The 23,114-nt window shown below is 42.4% G+C and overlaps 3 protein-coding genes across 17 annotated transcripts in view; 2 read left to right on the forward strand and 1 right to left on the reverse strand.

The window, feature by feature from the left end:
* Positions 1-2,128, forward strand: part of LOC116049172 (bromodomain adjacent to zinc finger domain protein 2B) — a 52,644-nt gene extending 50,516 nt beyond the window's left edge. For 6 of the 9 annotated variants that reach the window (XM_031298600.2, XM_031298614.2, XM_031298621.2 and 3 more), the window contains 3 exons: positions 78-391; positions 635-778; positions 894-2,128. In XM_031298600.2, the coding sequence (XP_031154460.1) occupies positions 78-391; positions 635-778; positions 894-1,041 (606 nt within the window). In that variant the 3' untranslated portion in view covers positions 1,042-2,128. The remainder of the gene's footprint in view (positions 1-77; positions 392-634; positions 779-893) is intronic. The other 3 variants (XM_036004551.1, XM_031298653.2, XM_031298645.2) reach the window with 1 other exon arrangement.
* Positions 2,129-2,574: 446 nt separating this feature from the next.
* LOC116049242 (WD repeat, SAM and U-box domain-containing protein 1-like) lies at positions 2,575-20,357 on the forward strand. 2 transcript variants are annotated; one of them, XM_031298720.2, is made up of 11 exons: positions 2,589-3,272; positions 5,393-5,580; positions 8,706-8,792; positions 10,193-10,286; positions 10,833-10,866; positions 11,009-11,049; positions 11,426-11,532; positions 12,099-12,128; positions 15,111-15,287; positions 19,137-19,271; positions 19,385-20,357. In XM_031298720.2, exons 1-11 carry the CDS (start codon positions 2,875-2,877, stop codon positions 19,534-19,536), a joined length of 1,443 nt encoding a protein of 480 aa, XP_031154580.1. In that variant the 5' UTR covers positions 2,589-2,874; the 3' UTR covers positions 19,537-20,357. The 2 variants fall into 2 exon arrangements, with proteins under 2 accessions (XP_035860445.1, XP_031154580.1); XM_036004552.1 differs by lacking the exons at positions 19,137-19,271; positions 19,385-20,357 and adding an exon at positions 15,544-16,069 and having other exon boundaries at positions 2,575-3,272.
* The window catches only part of tanc1b (tetratricopeptide repeat, ankyrin repeat and coiled-coil containing 1b), a 107,379-nt gene continuing 104,095 nt past the window's right edge, over positions 19,831-23,114 (reverse strand). For all 6 annotated transcript variants that reach the window (XM_031298707.2, XM_031298690.2, XM_031298699.2 and 3 more), the window contains one exon: positions 19,831-23,017. In XM_031298707.2, the coding sequence (XP_031154567.1) occupies positions 21,466-23,017 (1,552 nt within the window). In that variant the 3' untranslated portion in view covers positions 19,831-21,465. The remainder of the gene's footprint in view (positions 23,018-23,114) is intronic.

The following is a 23,114-nucleotide window of genomic DNA, read 5'->3' on the forward strand; positions in this document are numbered from 1 at the left end:
GATAACATAGCTGTAGCACATGTACACATCCAATTAATTGATTTGAATATGTTATGTTTTGTGTGGCTCTTCACCAGTCTCCTGTGTGTTCTGTCATTCAGGAGAGTGGTCAATCCCCTCGGAGTAGGAAGCAACTGAGCCGAACAGCTGGAGGAGGGAAAAAAGGCAGTGAGGTAAAACGAAACAGTAAGCCATCTGTGGTGGGAGAGCTCATCAAAGAGGAGGCTGCCAGCAGCAACAGCGTGCCAAAGAAGGGTACCAAGGAGTTCAAAAAGAGAAAAGGAGACGACAGCCCGTCCGGCTCCCAGGCCGTCCATGAGAGCCCCGTCTCCTGTGTGAAAAAAGCCAAAACAGCCAAAGACAACAACACAAATGGGCTGGCGACGTGCCGGTAAACACATACTCCCTGCATGCATAGCAGAATTTACTTTACTTCTTTTCATTGTAAAAACGTTCATTTTTAGATGAGCTCCTGGAATACAAGACAACCATCCTCGTGCAAAAATCAAAACATCCATTTTATCATGTAGTTTCATATCACACATAATCTGACGAGGTTTAAAAACCTTTTCTCTAACTGGTGAAATGAAATCGAAATTATCTGAAATTATATTTTTTCCCTTGTTCTCTCCAGAGTGCTTCTGGCTGAGCTGGAGGCCCATCAGGACGCTTGGCCCTTTCTCACGCCCGTCAACCAGAAAGCCGTCCCGGGATACAGGAAGGTCATCAAGAAGCCCATGGACTTCTCCACCATCAGAGAAAAGCTCACCAACAACCAGTATGTGTGCTTCTGTCACAGCGTTGGTTTATAAGTAGAAATGTTTCTCTCTATGTATTTTCTAGTTTTGATTTGGGTGCTGCATATAAATAAAAACCTTTTCTAACGATTACAGGTACTTGAATTTGGAAACTTTCATCGTTGACGTGAACCTGGTTTTTGATAACTGCGAAACATTTAACGAAGATGATTCTGAAATTGGACAAGCCGGCCACAGCATGAGAAGATTTTTTGACAAGCGATGGACTGAACTGCTGGAGTAAACAAATACAGTCTGGACTGTCTACGCCACTCTCTACATATCAAACTTCCCCTCTTCACCTGAGACACTAAATCAACAAACAAGTTATAATAACACTGCAATGTGAAAGGACAAATTCTCCTGCTGAGAAAACACACTTGTTGAATATCTTAAAGTGCAATACTGTTGTCTTTATCAAAATGCACTGACTCTTGGACTTAATATTTTATTTGGGAATGAAATATTTCCACATTAGATAGGCCCTTGGCTTTTTTTTTTTTTATCATCAGTACTTTAGCTTAGTGCATATGTGTGTATTTATTTTCTCAAGTATTTATGTTAGTCTTTTCTAAGAAAAAGCAGGACATGGCGCTCAGCTTTAAAAAAAAAAAAAAAAAAAATCTAAAGATTTATGGACTTTAGAACAAGCCAATCAAAAAAAATTGTTTACAGTTTTTGGGCTGTATGGTGCCAGCAGTACTACTGTTAATCTGCGAGTTAATTGTATAAAGGTGTTATCACTGTCACTATTTACAAATTGAATTTCTAGCATGTATAGAGTGTACATACAGTGCACTCTTGTTAAAATATTGTTAATGCATAAGGATGATTGTAGCACTTCATATGTCTTATACTGTACTCTGCCTGTGCTGAATATCCACTCAAAACACGTGGTCTCCTCAGTATTGTAGTGCCTGACCTCTGACCTCTAAACGGTGTATGGAGAAGTGTTTTTTTTTTTCTATTTTCATTGTGTCCTGCACAATATACTGTAGGAAACCCTTACACAAAATGTAAAACTCTTTCAAGCTTCTCCTCTGAAAAGAATTAATGTGGTGCATATAGCGTTTCATCTCCAAGCATTTCCTTTAGCTAGTCTTGTCAGACATCCTGTGGACGGACGTGAAACCTGCACTGGGCTTTAATCCAGCTGGGAGTCAGACAGTCACGGTCCACCGGAGGCATCTCAAGACAGCTGAAGTTGGGAGACTTGAAGTAACTGTATTTTTTATGAATATTGTGAAATGAGTAGCGACTTTTGTGGGAATATTATTTTTGAATAGTGGGTGTGTGGCACAGATTAAAATAAACCTGTTTTTCAAAATAAATTAGGCCCTTACTATCTTCCCTATTTATTCAGAGTAAGTAAAATCTTTAATAATAATCACCTTGCAATTTTTGAACCATGGATTTCATTTGAAACATTTTTATTTGGTTGATATTATATATATATAATATTGGTTTAATGCTAAACTGAAATGGTCTGAAATGGAGTTAATGCATTGTTTAATTTTATTCAGTGCCAATAATGGAATGTTACAAAGTAGGTAAAATTTGTTCCACATGGACCAGCTACAACATAAAATGCTGCTTCCACTTCAATTCGTCAATAATTCTAATCCAATAATATAAATATAACACTGAAAAGAGCCATTCTCGATTATGAGTACACTTTGAATTGATCTGATAACATTAAGTATTGCTTTTAATGTCGGACTTTTACTTAAGAAATAGTTGTATATTGTATTGAAATTATAGTTTAAAATAATGGACTGTGAATATTGTGCAACTCCTAATAACTCCCATGACTGATAACAGCTGTGCGAGATAAAAAAAAGAAAAAGATTTTAAAGCCGGAAGAGGAAATACTTCATGAGAGAAACTGTCGACGCATAAGAAGCAACAGTTTGTGCTGACTTTTGTATCTTTGCTGTATTTTAACCTTAACGAAACGCAGCTTCCCATCAGGTGTTTGTCGCTCCACTCTTTCGTTTCACAGGCGGATATTTGGGCGTTTGCGCCACCTTGTGAGCGAACTGCTCACTCAGCAGAGCCAACGTACATCTGTCGCAAGATGGTGTCAATAGTTCGCACTCTTCGACACCACACAGACGAGGTCAGCTGCTGTGCTTTCTCTCCATCCCTCCTCGCGACCTGCTCCGGTGATAAAACTCTCCGTGTTTATAACACAGCAGACTTCTCGGAGCTTCCTTTTTCTCCTCTCTCGGGCCACGGCTACGGGGTTCACTGCTGCTGCTTCAGCTCATGTGGCAGCTACCTGCTCAGCTGCTCCACAGACGGATCCACCATCGTGTGGGGCTCACAGACAGGTGAGGTGGCCGCGGTGCTGCAGCACCCGGCCCGCAGTCCGCTCCGAGTTTGCGCGGTGGCACCAGACTCCTCCCAGCTGCTGGCAGGGGCCTGCGATGGCACCGTGGCCCTCTGGGACTTCCGCTCCAGGACATTACGCAGGTACAGTGTTATCCAGTGTCAATCACGTCAACAGTTGTATTATCAAACAGTACGTTGGAGCAATCACGGGCCAGTTTGCTGCCTAGTTGCAGCCTTAAAGTGACATTTTAAAGAGCCCATATCATGCTCAATTTCAGGTTCATACTTGTGTTTTGGGTTTCTACTAGAACATGTTTACATGCTTTAATGTTCAGAAAACACATTCTTTTTCTTATACTGTCTGTTTAAATATACCTGTATTCACTCTCTGTCTGAAACACTCTGTTTTAGTGCCCCCCTTCTCAGTCTGCTCTGATTGGTCTTATTACAGAGTATTGTGTATCAGTGCTCTCGGTCATTGCAGCCATGGAATGACTGTAACGGAACTGTAGCAGCATTTTCTACTTATATTATAGTAGTGACATCTCAACTGTATAGAAGTCCTGACGGCTCGTTTAAAGGCACCGTTTTTCAATATGGGCTGTTTGCATTTCTCTTCAGATTGAGTGTTTTGATACTTTCACAGTATTTATGTAGCACCTCGACCTGTTTTATAATCATAAAGGCATAGAAATCTCACTTTTTACAATATGGGAACTTTAAAGCTCCTTACTTACATAGTTCTCTATAATTAATTGTGACTACTGTAAGCAATTGTCAAAGCAAGTTGTTAGTTATTATAAATTACTCAAAAACTCTGCAAATCTGTGTTTAGGGTTGTTTTCGATAATCTTTTAGTGCATAAAATACCACTCAAATTTCTCAGAGCCCATTGTTTTATCTGACCAGAATCACTTTACTATAACATCAAATCCTCACATGTGAGAAGCTGGAACCAGTTGGTACTTTTGCTTGAAAAATGACTTAATCGATTATCAAAATAGCTGTTTGATCAGAGTAGACTGACAATGATTTCTCCCTGACAACTCAACTCAAGCTTGAAGGTTCAGTCTTGAACTTGAAATTCCAATCACAAGGTAAATGACCTTCATCAGCAAATAGTCATCCCGCACCATTCTGATGCTTACACTGAAATATTTTGATTGGTGCACTGAATATGTTTCATGTAATTATTTCATCAGAGCCACGCCCACTCCAAACCAGTTAGAAAAGCACAGATAAAAACACAGAGAGAAATTACAAAAAATGTTTGGCAGAACATTTTGTGTTCATTTGGAACCCTTTGGTTAACAATAAGAAAAAAATAAGTTTTTCAGGACCTTAAAACATCTGTAACTTCATTGGGTTAGACCCACAGTACATTGAGCCTACTCAAGAAAGATTAGGGTTACTTAGCTCGCTACTACATTAAGGCAGGTTTAACAATAGAGACACATGGGACTAATGAACACAACCAGCCAGAGAAGCACTTATTGTCAAGAGCTACCAACTTGAATCAAATATGTTAATAAGACCATCTTTATCTGAAGATCACAGCTTTCACAAGCCCCCCCTTAGGGCTGCTGTGGCTCTCTAATTAACACACTCACAGGTGGTTTAAATTAATCTCAGTCCAGGACTCCATAGCCTCGTTCACATTAGTTTCACACAGCTACATTTTAAACCAGGATTAATTAAGTCCTTTATTTTACAACATTCCCAGTAAACCTTGCTGTTTATAACAAGCCGTATATTTCCACCAACTGCGGAACGGCTGCGGATCGGCTCCGCTGCGTGTTGGCTCCGTGCTCCGCCGTCCTTCAATACCCACCAGGTCCGCATTTGTTGCGGAACGGCTGCGGCCATGACTGACAGCTGAAGTCACGAGGACCCACGGGATCTCGCGAATTCACGTAGAATAGAACCACAAAACCAACAGAGCACTGTGTATTTTATTTTGAAAATTAACCGGATGTTTTATTTTGTTTCTGTGCTCGACTTCCTGTCCCGCACAATCTGAATTGTGCTGAATTGCTGCGGCGCTCTCCAGCGTCCGGCAAAAATAGAAGCTCTGCGTATCTGCTCTGGAGGGCTGCGGACGGAGTCGGAGCGCAGCCATTCCGCAGTCAGTGGAAATACACACGTTCACTTTAATGGAAACCTATTGACTCCGCCGCCGTTCGGAGCCAACACACAGCCGTTCCGCAGTTGGTGGAAATCGGGGGTAACCCAATGTGTTAATCTAACATTGTCTATTACAGATACAGTGCAGTGAGCGAGGCCAGTGTTGTGGCCTGCTGCTTCTCTCCCTGTGGCCAGATGTTTGTAACCGGATGCACCCACGGAGACCTCAAACTGTGGGATACGGACATCAACCTCCTGCATGCTGAGAAGGACGCCCACGACCTGGGAGTCACCTGCTGCAGCTTTGCACCGCAGTTTAAAGTTGGTGAGTTTTTAGTGTTTAAAGGGACAGTTGACCAAAATCACAAAAAAAAAAAAAACTATTTTCACTTATATTCAGTTCAGTTCAGACACTTTATTAATCCCAATGGGTAATTCATTTGCAGCTTCCAAGTCCATACAGTCAGTTCCAACGAACATTCACCAATCACTTATCAATAGTGGTGTCTAGACATGCAGATAGTTTGTCTGTTGATGGTTTATTATTTTAAGTCATTTATCAAGCAAAACGCCAAACATTTGCTGTTTTCTTTCATGTGTTTCACATTCATTGCTGCTTTTTACTTTTGTTAATCATTGTAAACTAAATATCTTTGGGTTTTGGACTACTGATCAGACAAAACAAGCAATCAGCATGGGCTCTAGAAAAATCCTTAGTTTTTTGCTATTTTCTGACTTTTCGTTAACCAGATGGTATTGATTAATCATAACAATTAGTCTGTAGATTTATAGATTAATAATAGGGCTGTCAAAATAACGCGTTAATTTCGATTAATTAATCTGAGAAAAAATAATGCGTTAAAAAAAATAACGCAGATTAATCCATTCCAGCCGTTCTAGCCACCATTGGACTGTAAAATGAAGGAGGGAGACGAGAATGTGCTGCCTGGATCATTAATTGGAACATTTACTTGTAAAAATCTTCTTCCTGCCAACCCTGTCTACCGAAATCTGGTGCCACTGATATGTCTGCGCTTCTCTCTGATGCTCTGAAACAGACGATACAGGGAACACAAACACCGCTGCACGTGACGCTAGTTAACACTATACTCAACAGCAGCTAACGTTAGCCTACTGCTAGCTAGTAGCTGGATTAAACACGGTTAAAATGCTGACAGCTAACGCTAAACGGTGTAAAGTTTGACTGTGTTTTAGCCGTCGGAAAAACAACACAGACGGTGCGGTCAATGAAAATGGTAAACTACAGCGTTGTGGTGCATTTTGAAGTTATTGTAAATGTCCTTTTCCCACCTGGTGGTTGTTTTTGTCATTCAACAGCAACTTACTAGTGAAATAAGTTATATTATTGTTATACATTATTATTAAATCATTTAATTTTGACCATATGGCCTTAGCAATAAACAAGCCATTCTTTAATGTCACCAACTGTTGTTTAGTACCCTTTTTTTTTCTTTTCTTTTTTTTTCTTTCTTAAAAAGTATCGGTTCAGGCACCGTTAATTATGTATGTGATTAATTAATTACAGAGTATGTAATTAATTAGATTAATTTTTTTAATCGATTGACAGCCCTAATTAATAATGAAAATAATAGAAGTTTTCACTATCCCGGAACAGAACACTCTTGATTGAGTCTTTTGTGATTTTGGGTGAACTAATCCTTTAGTTTGTAACTTAAATCAACTTAAATCAAAATGACATGTACAGTGTTTGTTCTTTGCCACGTTTGGGGAATTAAAGCATATTTTTGTTCTGGAAATCTCCCTTTAATCCAAACACTATATTTATACCACATACAGTGAAAAATATGCTTGCCATGTGTTGTTACACTTCACATCAGAAGATCACTGGAGACAGCTGATCAGCTGTCTCCAGTGTTCACAGACATTTTTAACACCTCACTGGAGACATGTCACGTGCCAGCCTGTTTCAAGACCTCAACCATTATCCCTGTCCCCAAGAAGCCAAGGACCACAGGACTTAATGACTTCAGACCCGTCGCCCTGACCTCTGTGGTTATGAAGTCCTTTGAGCACCTTGTGCTTTCACACCTCAAAGACATCACTGACCCCCTCCTGGACCCCCTGCAGGTTGCCTACAGAGCCAATAGGTCTGTAGATGATGCAGTCAACCTGGCCCTCCACTACATCCTCCGGCACTTGGACTCCGCAGGAACCTACGCCAGGATCCTGTTTTTGGACTTCAGCTCTGCCTTCAACACCATCATCCCGGCTCTGCTTCAGGAGAAGCTCTCCCAGCTAGGCTTGCCTGACTCCACCTGCAGGTGGATCACTGACTTCCTGTCTGACAGGAAGCAGCATGTGAAGCTGGGGAAACACGTCTCCGACTCACAGACCATCAGCACCGGATCGCTCCAGGGCTGTGTTCTTTCTCCTCTGCACTTCTCCCTGTACACCAACAGCTGCACCTCCAGTCACCAGTCCGTCAAGCTTCTGAAGTTTGCGGACGACACCTCCCTCATCGGACTCATCTCTGATGGAGACGAGTCCGCCTACAGGTGGGAGGCTGACCACCTGGTGACCTGGTGCAAGCAAAACAATCTAGAGCGCAATGCTCTAAAGACAGTGGAGATGGTTGTGGACTTCAGGAATAATCCAGCCCCACCTGCCCCCATCACCCTCTGTGGCTCCACAATTGACACTGTGGAGTCTTTCCGCTTCCTGGGAACTACCATCTCCCAGGACCTCAAGTGGGAGCTGAACATCAGCTCCCTCGTCAAGAAAGCACAACAGAGGATGTACTTCCTGCGGCAGCTGAAGAAATTCAACCTGCCAAAGACAATGATGGTGCACTTCTACACAGCCATCATTGAGTCCATCCTCCCATCCTCCATCACCATCTGGTACGCTGCTGCCACTGCCAAGGACAAGGGCAGGCTGCAGCGTGTCATTCGGTCAGCTGAGAAGGTGATTGGCTGCAATCTGCCACCGCTCCAGGACCTATACGCCACCAGGACTCTGAAGCGTGCTGGAAAGATTGTGGCCGATCCCTCCCACCCCGGACACAAACTCTTTGAGACACTCCCCTCTGGCAGGAGGCTGAGGTCCATCAGGACCAAAACCTCACGTCGCATGAACAGCTTTTTCCCCTCCGCCACTAGTCTTATTAACAAGACCCGGAAACCACCCTGACTCTCCACCCCTGGCTCTTCATGCCACTGTTCTCTCTCTGCTGTAATGCTCTAATCTTTTTTATTTCTATCTTTATTTTTAATTTAATTTAATACATACTGTGTACATATACTTATATTGTTTATACCTATACTTATATTGTTTAATATTCCATCTAGAGAATGTGTGACGTGCACCAACAACACCAAAACAAATTCCTTGTATGTGTTAAAAACGTACTTGGCAATAAAACCCTTTCTGATTCTGAAAGAGGGGATGGGGCTGTTTTTTGTTCTGCAGAGGGCTGCTGTGTGGAGTTTCGACTGGCCTCCTGTGGACAGGACAGCCAGCTGAAAATATGGATTGTTTCCCAGCGTGAAGGTGAAGGTAGGCGGACCCCTCTTTCTTCTTCCCTGAACTGAAAGCTCTCTCACTTCATCTCCCATGAGAGAAAGACACAGAGAGAAGCTGCTCACTGCTTTAACCTTGATATCGCTCTGCAGAATAGAGCAATTTTATTAGTGTGTGGAATAAATCAGCTGCAGACTGACTCATTAATAATGGATCCCTTTAAGACATTCTGCTGAACTACAGCAGCTGCAGAGGACAGTGTCTATGAGATGAGTGTGTGTGTGGAGAAGAGTTGGAGAGGAAATCAGGTGCATACAGTATATCCTCCGTGACATTAATATCTTGTACAACCGACAGCAGAACAAGAACATTTAGTGTATGTTCACAGGTTGTGTAACCAGCCTGCAGACTGTATTTTCATTAGTGTGTGAACACGCCATGTTATTAGTTCCTAAGATGTGTTTCCGTGGTAACAGCCATATCTAGGGAGGATAAGATGTGTCACACGTGGTGACCCGCTGCAGTCAATGGGGACACCGAACAACATCTGTGCTCATTTAATTTCTTTAAAATGTATTTTTCACATATGTACTGTGTTTCTCTGTGGAGGAGCTTTCAACCTGCCCACCCTCCTGAAATGTGCATTTATCTTGACTTTGCAAGAGAATTGCATGCTTGAACCCCTCTTCCACTGTTGATGATAAAGAGACTCAAGTGTAGATGATTCAGGGAACCAAGGGGCCAATTTTGAAGCTGGGATCACTGTCTAAATGGAACATCTTTCTTGTCTTGGCTTACTTGTGTTTACAGCCCCATATGTTTATGGCGCCATATCCAAAGGATATGGTCTTATTTAAGCTCTGAGGGTCAACTCTTTGAGGTATGCTTTGAGGAAAGGAAAAGACTACAAATCTGCCTTTTCCTTTCCTCCACCAGCATACCTCTCGAACATTTAATTTATTTTCTCAAGTGGACATTTAGATTTTGTCAGGTTTAATAATGGGTTTTTGTTTTTTCCTTACCAAGAAGTAGAGGTGCTTCACTTCACATCATGAATATGCATGCAACTAACAAATTAACCTCCCACAGAGCAGTTTTACACTGATGGAGAAAAGGGAGGTTTAATTTAATACATGCGTATTTACAGGCTAATCATTTAAATACTGTTATAGTCCGATTGATTTTGGCACATAGGATTATTACACAATGAATTGTTACTCTGTTCTCAAAAGTGTCCTTTATATCTTAAGCTGTGAATGTCTCAGGCTTATTGCCAAAAAGAAAATCTTTTGTTTCCAAGCGGCTGTCAGCAGGTGGCACAGCTGCAAGCCGGCAGGAGGGAAGAGAGTTACTGACAAATACAGACACCATTTTTATTTTATTTTATTACTATTTTAAGTCTAAGGTGTGTGTGTGTGTGTGTGTGTGCGCCCCAGGCTGTGTCATGAAGCTGGTTCACACTCTTACCAGCCAGTCAGCTCCAGTTTTGTCTTGCTCTTTCTCTTCTGATGGAGAGCTGGTCGTCTCGGGGTGAGACACACACACACACACACACACACACACACACACACACACACACACACACACACACACACACACACACACACACGCACACAAATCAATTCTTCTTGACACACGTGTGAGGAGCACTGATACACATGCCCTGCTTTGGCAACTGAATATTGACTTTTGTGCCTGTCAGGCTTATGTTTTGTAATGTAATTTGTTGTATCATTTGCTGTGAAATAATTTGCTCATTTGGGACGAATTAAGTTTAAATTAATCTGTCGTCCATGTTGAAAAAGTTAATTTTTTCTGCGCTGTAAACAGCAGATGCCACTGCTGAGCACGTATCCTGCTGTTCTGTCAGTTGGCCACAGGAGGAGTGTATCTTGTTGCTTGTTTGCATCCCTCTGCTGTTTCTGGCTTTAATTCAAACATACTGAAGGTTAATCTGTACCTTGTTTGTTTGTAGCACGTATGAATAATGTGTGTGTGTTTTTGTTTGAATCCACTTTTTTTGCAAATGCTTGCATATGGATTCTGCAAATGATATTTACTCTAATTATTCAACAGTTCGGTGGATAAAAGTGTTGCAATATATGATGCGGTAAGTAAAGCACAAAAACACTTTGGTTGGCTTTGCTGTTTGCTGCTTCAGTTAACTACTTTCTAAACATTAAATGTTAGCCGCAGTAAACAGATGCCAAACATTCCTGTTCTGTTCATGTTTGTTTGTACTTTGTTTACAGAACCTGGGAACCCTGCTTCATAATTTGAAACAGCATGACAGGTAAATGACCTGTCATCCCGCTGCTATGCAATCTCTGCAGCTATCAGAAAAAACAGCAGTCCAAGTGTTTTAAAATCAAAATGTGTGATTTTTGCTTGATTAGTTTTTCCCAGAAGCACTGGGTGCAGTGATGCAATAGTATATTATCCAACGCTGCTTTCCAGACAGTCATTGAAGTGGCACCGCAGGGAGGCACCAGCAGAGCCCTTTGAAGTGCTTGGAAGGATTTAAGATACTGTACAATCTAAGACTGGATTTTTTTTTTTTTTTTCAAGGGTAGAAGGAACCGGACTTTTAGAGCCGATCTCTTTCTATGTCAATTTTAGTCTGTCATACACACCCTTCACATTCCTGCTCCTTTTCCTCCTCCCTGAAGGTATGTGACTGCTGTTGCTCTGTCTCCCACCATGCCGTGGATTGCAACCGGATCCATGGACAGAACCGTAAAGGTGTGGAGAATAGGAGATGGAGTCAGCAGAGCTGGTAAATGTTTAACGGAGAATAGTTTAGGTTGGCGCCTACGAATGCACAATCACTCCTCCTTTTATTAAAACAGACGGTTAGCAGTGGTTCAAAGCCCAGGAGCCATTTGGAGCGCCAAAACCTCCCAAAAGAGTGTTTTGGGAGATATCCAGCAGGAAAAGCTCCTATTACATGTGTATTGCTGTCTGGCTGCAGTGTCTAGAGGAGGAATTGTGATTGATGTTTATTGGTGCAGCAGGGCAAACTACCACTGAGCCTCAGAGGGCTGTTGTTATGGAGGTAAATCCTCTTTAAAAAAAAGTTCCAACCCAACATGAAAGAAAACATTTGGAATACTAAATGAAAAGGTGCACTCGTTAGACATCTGGAGGCCTTGAAGCCTCATCAGGGCAGCTCCCTATTTGCCATTAGTCAGGTTGATGTTGACAAGGAAATTCCATCTCAATGAAGATCTGTCTCTTTTTCATGCCTCTACCTCTTTCTCTCTTTATCTCCCATTTCCTTTAATCTTAGTTCTTTCTTTCTTTTCACATATTGAAGTTATTCCCTTTTATGTTTTTCTGCAGCAGCTGAATCAAGACAGACAGTGTGCCAAGGTAAATGACTCCATCGCTCTTTTTTCTCCTTACAAATCTTCATATGTTATTCACAGTACTCTTTGAGCTAAAATACACTGTTTTATTGTATTATGTTCTTTATGTGTGAATGGCTAAGATACCATGAGTCTAGTAAAGGTGTTTAGATCATTTAATGTCTTGATGTGGCCTGAGCTATTTTGTATCGCACTCTTATGTCTTTTTTGCATGTGACTGAAAGCTTTTGTGTTTGTCATGTGTTTATACTGTATATCGTGTTGTGTAAACCCAAAGAAACCCAAAGGTGCTATGGTGAAGCTAATGGGATCCAAAAAAAACTGTCTGGCTTCAAAGGATAAGGCTGGTATTATTCAACATTTTTCTTAATGCCAGCAAATCCCATGAAGCGACTATAACAACAATGTGTTGGTCTGTCTCTTAACACCTTCCCAAGGCAATTCCTTTCCTGCTGAATTGTTAAAAATGGGTCACAAAAATGTAGTTTGATTTTCAAAAGAGGCTCAGTAATTTGTTAAAACATATAGGCACAGTAGTTTTTAGAATTGCCATGAAATTTGGTGGCAACATTCTCGTCCCCCTCAGGATCAAGAGGAGTAATATGGCGGCTTACTGAATGACAAGATACCTGCAAAACAAATGGCATTCCCATCAGCCACAGCTGTACTCTGTGTTTAGTGCTAATTGGCAAATGCTAGTATGCCAATCAGTTAACAAAATAAACTAAAATGGAATAAAACAGAAATAAATACAGTGCAGTGGAAGATGTGACTATAACTAACCCAAAATGTCATTTTAATCCCCTACACACCCATTCTCCACCCACACAGGTGTTTTCACTTAAAGTTTAATTAGACCTCTTCTCTACAAACTAGGCTTGATTGACACCTCCCTCACTCTCCTGTTAGTTTAGTTTAGTTGCACCTATTAGGGTGGGACAACCTACCCTGTTATCATTCTTATTCGTGTGATTCCCAGTATAACTCCACCCAGCTTCAACCAGTCTAATCAGCCAGTCATTGGAAACACCTGTGTTCGTGGGCAGGGTTAGTCAGGTCTGGATGGCGTATCAGCAGATCAGAAATGGTTTTTGGCCTTAAACCGTTCATTGCTTCATAAATAATATCTTAAAATTGAATTTTACTTAAACAGAAGGAACTAGTGCATTTGTACGGGACTATTTTCAGCTGTGGATTGATACACATCAGGCATGCTGGTGAGTATTTATGGCAGCAGGAAGTTGACCGTATTTATGGTAATGTTACAACATGTCACCCAGTGCAAATGTATTGTTATTTTTGGACAACAATGAAGGTCTATGGCACAGAGGAATAAGCGATCAGGCTTTATTATTGTTGTTGTTGACAATGAGAAAAATAGATATCTCCAGACAGATGATGATGAGACCCCAGGGTAGACCAAGAACATGTTGGAGAGATTGTGGCTATGTCTCAGTTCTCTTAAATTGCATCCTTGGCTCCTCCCTCCACTTGCCTCCCTTCCTCGTGTCTTAGTCCGTCCCACCGAGGAAGCGCGGGAGAGACGCTCGGAAATCATGGGAGGAGAGAGGAAACGAGAGGTACATCTCAGTTCCCTTTTTTGATGGCGGCTCCTCGCTTCTCGGTGATGCTCGCTCCTCGGGGTAGAAATAAGAGCTTTGAGACAGCCTTCATAGAGGAGGAAGAGAAGAACTTCCGGTTCAGCTGAGGACCGAGGAGCTATCAAATAAGAGACATGAGATGCAGCCTGAATATCTCAGCTGGCTTGGGAATGCCTCAGGATCCCCCAGGAGGAGCTGCCTTGCTTAGCCTGATGCCACCATGACCTGGCCCCCAGATAAGTGGCAAAAAATGGATGGATGATGAAGAGAGCTTCATATGTGCATCTGTCCAAGTAATTAAACACTGCAGTCTGAGCCGTCCCAGTCTGCAGTGAAGCTCTGAGGTTTTCATGCTTTTGGCACATTGATTCCATGACTCAGCCTTCCTAGACTGGGAGACTCCACACACTATGAGCCAGGGCTGCAGAGAGGAGGTGGTGTTACTCTGCTCACTGTCGTGCAGACCCAATAAGTGGATCTTTCCATTTAGTGTAACTGTGCTTGAGGCAGGAGTTCTGTTTGCATAGTTTTACTTTAACTGTACTTTGTCTTTTAGTGCTAATGTTAGCATGATATCCCGCTAAACAAGATGTCAAAGATTTCCTGCTAAACATCAGCATGTTAGCATATTTAGTATTCAAGAGCAAATCCTTATCTCTAGGCGTGCTGTCATGCCAAACCTACGCAAAGGAAGTAATCAAGCAGAGATGCCAGTTTCTCTGAAGCCTCAGTAGACCAGAATGTAGTGCAGCCACAGGACATGTTACAATTTGAGTGTGTCTTTTTTTTTTTTCCAATTGCAAAACCTCACTCATTCTCAGGCATGTTCTTACGGGGTTATTGAAACCACCATCTTTTGTGGAGGAAAATATGCACTGATTGTGAATTGTCTAGCAGAGGTAGGAAGAGGTGCGTTACGTTAACGTGGTAATGATCAACGCCTCCCAGTCTTCAGGGTTATCCTTCACACGGCTAATGGTGGGCGATGGGAACCATGAGGCTGCTACGAGGTGTCGTTAACGAGGCCGGCGCACCACAGGCCAGTTTGTCTCGGCCTTGTTTGATAAATGATGACCGCTCGTTCACATTGTGTCGTGTGAAGGTTGATGAGCTGCATGCTGGCACAATCTGAAGTAACGCAACCCTGGGTTTAATGTTCTTTTCTTTGGTAGATCACATGCTTGTATGCGAGGTCAGGGATTTGTGTGTTTGTGTGTGTGCGCATGCAGGAAAGTAATTGTCATATCAGCACAGAGGGAGTGTGTCCTTTTCTGTTGAGTGTGAGGGGAAATTGTTTGTTTGCATCAGATAAGTTTGTTGTAGGAGGTTGGGGGGGGGGTTATAATAGCAGAGCACTTCCTCCCTTCCTGTTGTGCGTTTTGCAGGAAGGAAGTTGCCCGGTCACTCCAGGCTGCTGGTTGCTGATTGGTCAGAGGAGGATGTGCAGACTTGGCTGTGTGAGGAAGGACTGCAGGAGCTCGTCAGCATCTTTAAAGCCAACGACGTCGACGGAGCAGAGCTCAGCCAGCTGAACAAGGAAACAGCAGCAGAGCTGGGAATTGGTAAGGATGGAATATAAAACAGTCACGCACGTTAGTGTGTGTACACACACACACACACACACACACACACACACACACACACACACACACACACACACACACACACACACACACACACTCTGTGTTTTTTGTGGGGATTTACTGTTTGATCCTAAAACATGACAAGCTTCAATTGGATAGCGTGATATAAGCCGCTTTTGTTTTTTTATCGATGTTCTGATTTATTCCTCCCCCCCCCGAACTCTTTCCCAAACAGTGATCTGATTTAGGGACCTGACTCTGCAGCGTCTCTATCTGCTTATACAATCACAAATCAGGCTGTGTGGACAGAACCCCACAGGATGACCTTTACGTCACAAACAATGATAATCCCTCTGAAAATAAGATTAGTCCATTCAGGGTCGTCCAAGGTCTCAGTGTGGAAAGTGACTGTACAAACTGCAGCCAGAAAACTCCCTGCAGTGGATGGACACACTGCAGACACCAGTGTTGAAGCTGCAACACTATAGTACAGTAGATGTACACATTATCTCCACCAAGGCAGTTATGTTTTCAAGAAAAACTGTAGTTTAACATTGATTGATTGATTGATACCACCCCTTGCAACAGTCTGTGATGCTTAGCATAAAGACTGGTTTTTACACTTGAGTTCTTGTACGATTTTAAACTGAGATATGATGTGTTTTGTTACGTTCAGACAGAGCCAGGCTAGCTGTTTCCCCATTTCCAGTCTTTATGCTAAGCTAAGCTAACTGGCTGCTGGCTTCAGCTTCCTATTTACCATACACGCATGCGAGTTGTATCAATAAGCGCATTTACCAAAATGTTGGAACTGTTCCTTGAGTCCCCGTATGTATGAAGAAAAACCTAAAAATTGCTCAACTGACTGCAATTAAATTGGGTAGAAAGTTGGGCCAAGTTAGGCTCTATGGGCCAAGAGCAAGTGATTATTTTTTGGTGTTGGTAGCCCATCATGTGGCTCTTTACGGAGGACTTTTTAGATTGTTTAACTCCTGGAGCTAGGTGCCCAAAACTGTGTACGACTAAAACTCTGTTTACGAAAAAAGGCAAATTTGTGCAAGCGCTCTTTGCATCAGATTTATTCTGTTCAAATGACACATTTAGGTGATAATCTTGTATTGTGTCTCCTTGGTAGAGATTTAGGCGCTTTCTTGTAAGTATTTCAATGCTGGTAGTTTCAGCTAAGCACACCTTGAATTTTTATTTATACACAAAGTTTTGAGGGGAATTTAGCAGACAGTTTACATGCTGCATGAGCGCCATAATGCCCAGAAAAAGGCATCTTTACTCTGATTACTGGTATTTTGTGCAGACTGTAATCACGTAACTAGCTGCATCACAGTCCCACCCTTAATCATGGTAAAAACGCCCTTCTGGCTATTGTTGTCTTTGCTTTAATTGGAAAGCAGCAAACACAGTAAAAAAACAACAGTAAAGCCAACTTCCCTTGCATGCTGCTCAGTTATGCGAAGCATGTCCTATGGACCGAGCATCTCTTTTCCATGTGTTTAGTATGGAGGTCAGCTCTCATTACCACAGAGTGAGGACAGAGGAAACAGCAGATTGCCACATTTCCTGTTCTTTTTTGTGCTGTGGAACCAACAGCTATCATTTTCAATGCATGCTGTTTGTGTAAATTAGTGTACACACACACACACACACACACACACACACACACACACACACACACACACAGCAAATTCGATTCCAGTGCACTTTACTTAATGAATTATACATGAATCTTTGAGCAAGGGGAGGAAAAGAAAGTTCTTCTTGGATATAATTCAGTGTATCTATGTGGAGACAGCGTCATTCTGCAGTTTTATTGTAGAGTCTCATCAAATCATCAATCTAAATGTAAAATGGACTGTATAGTACTAATGGCTTGTTCCCCCATGAAAAATGTGAGAACTTATGGAAATTTTAAATCCTATAGAGGTGTTAAGTGCCGTTTTTCTATCCAAGACTAATTTATTGAATGAATTGGAGCACTTAATAGGTTGAACGTGTTCACCAAGAGAAGACATTTTTTTTTTTGGTGCAGGAGTTTCACGCCACCGAGTTCATGGTGCGAGTCGCTAGTCAGTTGTAACGCATACTTGAATGCTTTCATCCTCTCTCCACTTTGTGCTCTATGAATGAGTGCAAAATTGGAATCGAGTACACATTGGAGTCCTCAGCACACAATAGCTGATTGTGACGATCTCTTCAGTTTGTATGATCCTGATTGTATCCTAGAAATGGATAAATATTCCTTTTAGAACCTGGTTGTACATCATTAAATACAGGAGGAAGCTTTGAATACATACATACATGCTCAAATAATGCTAGGGTTTAATTCAATTCAAGCTAATACACAGACTCAATTATTCTCAACAAAACTAAACAACTGACTACTTTTGGGCCAATATTTAAACAAAATAAATAATTATTTTCCCCACCAGCAGTTTATTCCTGACAGTGTGCGGAATTGATTTCTACCATGAAAACCACAAATCTCCAAATGTTGTGAGTTAGAAATTTTCAGATAAACTTAACGAAGTGTTAATTTCAGTGTGTTTATTTCTTGGGCTGAATAAATCATTTAAAACCCATTGGATTAACTTTTCCTTTTTTTTTAAAGATTCTTTTTTTGGGCTTTTCCGCGTTTAATGGATAGGACAGCTAGGTGAGAAAGGGGAGAGAGGGGGGGAAGACATGCAGGAAATCGTCGGATTCGAACCCTGGACCTCTGCGTCGAGGCATAAACCTCTTTATGTGCGCCTGCTCTACCCACTGACCCAACCCGGCCACCCATTGCGTTAACTTTTACAAAACTGAAAACAGGGTCGCTCTTTGTAGCTCACGAAAAGTTGACATTATTAACTGAGATAAATCCAAATAATTAAAATGTGACTGGGTAACTAATTCCTTATACTTGAAGAAGATACAATATGTTTAAAAAACTCTGAATTTGGTAGAATTTAGCAACCTCTCTTACAGTTTGAAACTAATAGACAATTTACACCTTGCAATATTTCAAAGTATCATACGAATATGAGTGAGACAGAGGAAATGGATGGAATAGTGCGACAGGGATATATTATCTACAGTATGCTCTTTTTTTCAAAATAATTGTTAAACTGAGCACTGAAATATTATTTGTACACACTTGTAGAGTTCAGGCTGGACAAAAATTGTCACTGCAGCTGCTCTCATTCACTGTATCTCTGTATGAGACCTGCACTGCCACTACACAGACACATCACTAATCCTGAGTGGTTGTAAAGGTCCTCCCTCCATTGTAGCTGGTGTTGAAATCTGCAGCTGATGACAAACTCAAAAGGTGCTGTTAGTGGGCAGAGACGTGAAGCTGTGTGCAGAGTGATTTCTCCTTTTTTTTTTTTTTTTTAATTCTCGAGTAGAATAAGATGTTAACTTTTTGAACTACAACCCACACAAACTCCACAGAGACACCTTGTCTGAGTTGTGAAGCCATCATCACACCGTCAACGTGTCTGGCTCTTCGTGTCGCGGCACAGATTGATTGAGCGGAGGTCCAGATTAATTCCTGCTTTATTTTATATGAGAGAGCAAGGAAGGGACAAAGTCAGTCTGTCGAGTGTCTGTCGCCTCGCTGATTCAGTTCCACAGAAAAAACACTAATGCTTCTTAGTGCAATGACATTAACATAAAATAGATTTGGACTGGTTTATGTGAAGTACTCAGTGAAGCAAAACTTGTTTGTATCTATTCATTTATCATCAGAGATTAAGTTTGAAGTGTTAAAAGAAATTGCACTGCGTGTGATGTAATTTGCCACTTGCACTAAACAGTGTGTTTTCACAGAGTCTGTGGGCCTCCGAGGTCGTCTCCTGAGGAAAATCGAGGCCTTGAAGGCAGAGCAGAGCGGTTCTGATGCCCCAGATGAGTTTCTGTGTCCAATCACCAGAGAGCTGATGAAGGATCCAGTCATTGCTGCAGGTTAGATGATAAATGCTAAAAACCTGTCCAATGTCTCAAACCGAGTCAAAGACAGACATACATTATTATCTCAGTGTATAGAATGTTTGTTTCAAAATGTTTCCACTCCACAGACGGGTATTCCTACGAACGAGAATCCATGGAGAGCTGGATAAGGGGCAAAAACAAAACAAGCCCCATGACGAACCTGCTCCTACAGACCACGCTCCTCACCCCTAATAGATCTCTGAAGATGGCGATAACACGATGGAAGTCGAGCCAGTAGACAGCAGCTCATTTAAGCTTGTTTTCCAACTAAACAGGTACTTCATCATAACACAGGAGCTGCTTATCTGATAACAAGTGCTGTTATCATCATTGAAAGAATTACTATGAATAGTTTTTTCAGGGTACCACTCTAATCAGAATCCGATAAGTCAACGAAATAAAATATCTGCATACCTGCTAATTGTACGGCATTATGTATTTGAAGACATCACTCAAAGTAACACTGTAACTTTTGAATGTAGAAATTACAAATGTTCCCTCTCAAATAAAAAGTTGAATTCATATTAAATGAAATGCACAACTGTTCAATACACACAGGGTAGCTTATGGTGGCTTATGTTGGCAAACTAATGTTCTCGAAGTACTTGCTACTGTTAGCTTACGTTTTAGCATCTTTTCATATTCCATAATGGTCACTTGTGTGTTGACCAGTCAGTGGCAATCCAAGCAAACTAGATAATAATTGCTATATAACTGTGAAGATGACTAGTTTCTTTTCTTGCGGCTGTTGCGCTATATTTTAGCTTTTTTTTTTTTAATCCCAAATGTAAAAAGTAAAAGTAAACACTGTACCTCGCCAGAAATGATTGGACATGTAATGTGCCATTGTCCTGTAATTGCCACTTGTGGCCACAGAGGCCGCTGTCACAAAGTCTCACCTAGTCTCACTTTAGTGATCTGTTGCGTTACCTGAAGCTTTTTGGCAGCAACCAAACGGCTGTATAATGTTTACACTCATCTTTAGGCTCATGATAATTGTTAAATGTCCTCTTAACATAAGCAGCCTTGTGTTTTAGAATAAAAGTCAGCAGACCTGTTTGTTTTTGCCTCAGTGGGTCTTTATTTCTCTCCCATGGTGGATATGGCAGTAATGTTATATTACAGTATGTGTTCACAGCTAATAAAGCTCACAATACTGGAAACATGGCAACAGTTGCATTTAATGTACATATTAAAATAGAGCTGATGGCACTGTGCCCCCAAACCATTTGTTTTTATAGATTTTTGTCTCTGTAATATAAACTGCAATTGTAGCATACGCAAACTCAACATTATTGAGAATCATTAAATGTCTTAATAGCTGTGCAAAAATAACTATATAAAATATATTGCTTTTACAATTAACCAAGCCATTGGCGCTGTAAATAAATTAAACTAGACAGCAACAACAAGCAGATACAGAAAGGAATCCAATGTTAATGGTGATTTATATAATGTATAACACATTAACAAATGCTTTTTTAGAACTTTTAACACCATTTAAACATTGTGCATAAAACTCAAAATACACAAGTCTGAACTTGTCAATACACTTAACATAGATCTTCACTGAAAAGAGCAAAAAATATTTATATAATATACACCAGAGGATCTATAACATCCTTCGTAAAACACAGGAATGCCCGTCCTTTTAGACTTTCTTACACCTTCACTGAGCACTTTCTCTTCTTTATTTCTCTTCTCTCAGCATCATGGACGTAATGAACACAGTTCAAACCCCATTCAGTCATTCAAAACTATTCTGTAATAACATTATGCTGTAACTGAATATGTTGTTTAAGCACTTGAGCGGCCTAAGTGTGTATAAAGTGCTCACTGTCACCATTGTGTTGATGAGGACTGTAGACTACATGTCCAAATACTTCCTTCAGTGCAATGTCTCCAGCTTGGCTGAATGACTGCGGACATGTTGTCATGTAACAGAAGCTGACAGCCACAAGCGACAGGTTGGGAGGAGAACAATTTGGAGCATTCGGTACACTGCCTGCAGTCTGTATTCACACAGGAAAACAAACTGCTTGCAAAGTGTACTTCTTACAGGCTTAAAAGTGAAACTATTGGGTTTGGTTTAAAAAACTGAAAAAACTCCTCACTCTTTAGATTTTTGCTTGTGTGCGTTGTGGACTGTATGAGAGATAAAACATCTCTACACATTCGACTCTATAAATGATCGCTTTGGTTTCATTGAAGCTACGTGAATGGCAGGATTATCTCGGGCTAGGCCAGGCTGCTTGGGCTTACTGTCCATGAATGTGTGCGGCATCGTCAGTGCTGGCTTGGACTCTTTGTAACAGTTGGCGGCTTGGCAGAACTTCTCTGTGAATTCCTTGGCGTGCATGCCGTTTTGTAAGCTACTCATTGCCATAGCACCCTGAGGTGGTGGAGGTTTGTGCTGCTCCTGGTAAATGCTCACTGTTTTGGCGTAAGGCAGCTCACAGTCGACAGGTAGCAGGCCCATTGCTGACGTGTTGTGACACACCAGACCGTCAGATGAGTGGTTCAGCCAGCCGCGGCCGGCAGACTGCAGGCTCGGGTGACTTTGCAAGCCGTGATGCTGCTGCTGCTGTTGTTGTTGAATTTGCTGCTGCTGTTGGAGAAAGCGTGCTGTCTTGTCAGTTATGCCCATGAAGGGTCTGGGTTTGTACTCTGATGCAGAACTGGCCTGTTGGCTGTGCTTTGTTTTGTCAGAGATCTTGGTGCGGACATCAGGTCCCAGCTTGCCGCTGTCTGATAGACTGCTGCTGGACGCCAGGCTACTGGTAGAACTGGACACGCGGATGCTGCTGCCTCCTCCCTGTGATCCTGTTGCACCATCCTTTCCTGGCTCAGTGTGGTTCCCCTGGGGTCCGGGACCAGAGCAGGCCAATCCATCCAGGGAGGATGCGGAGTGGGCCGACAACCTGTCTTGCCCCAGACCCTTGGGACTGCTGCATGATACGTAGGAAGCCTGGGAGGAATGGAGGCTCTCATTTTCACAACTGCGACCCATAGAGGTGGAGACAGCCGCCAGCGACATGCGGTTCCCGTATACAGGCTCGTCAGCTGGGGGCGGCAGAGGGCTGATGTCGATGCCTGGGCCTGGCTTCAGCATACTGGACATGTGTCTGCTCGGTAAGGGACTGGAGGGAGCGTACTGAGATTTGGACCCTGCCCCCATGGAGCTCATATGCTGGTTGGTCTTGACTATCTGGGCCTGCTTGGTGGGCTGCAGGACCAGGCCCTGTTGGGCCAGCTCCTCCCGGTGCTCTCGAGGGTAACGGTGGAGGGGGAGCCTGCCGGGGCCTGGGGGGGAGCTGGGGCTCTGACTCTGATGTCCCAAACTGTTGCTGATGGGCTCAGAGGGTAAGACTCTGTTGTAGGAATAACTGTTCTGTGGCCAGCAGGCATCAGTTGTCCTGTCATGCAGCGAGGCCTCCTCGTCTTCTTCCTCTTCCAGGATGTCTCTTTGTCCTTCCACCCTCCTGGCACGACAGTGCTCTGAAGAGTCCTCCTGTCCTTCGTCTTGCTCCTGGTCAGACTCATGGTCTCCTGATGCCTGGCTGGAAGCAGCTGCAGCCCCAGCGAGGCCTCCTTTGATCTGGCTGCGCTGCATCTGTTTACACTCGTCCTCTACTCGAGCAAGCAGACGACGGATTTCCCGGTTATTGGGGCACAGCTTGGCTGCTTCGTGCAGGTCAGCCAGGGCTGCCGAAAACTGCCTGAGGATTGGAGAAAGAATGAGGAGGAACATTGTTACCAGATCTAGACTGCCAATAACAAACCACATGAGCTGTTCTGGAGCTGTGCTGAATAGTC

Source organism: Sander lucioperca, chromosome 8, assembly GCF_008315115.2.
Source record: "Sander lucioperca isolate FBNREF2018 chromosome 8, SLUC_FBN_1.2, whole genome shotgun sequence".
Classification (NCBI taxonomy): domain Eukaryota; kingdom Metazoa; phylum Chordata; class Actinopteri; order Perciformes; family Percidae; genus Sander; species Sander lucioperca.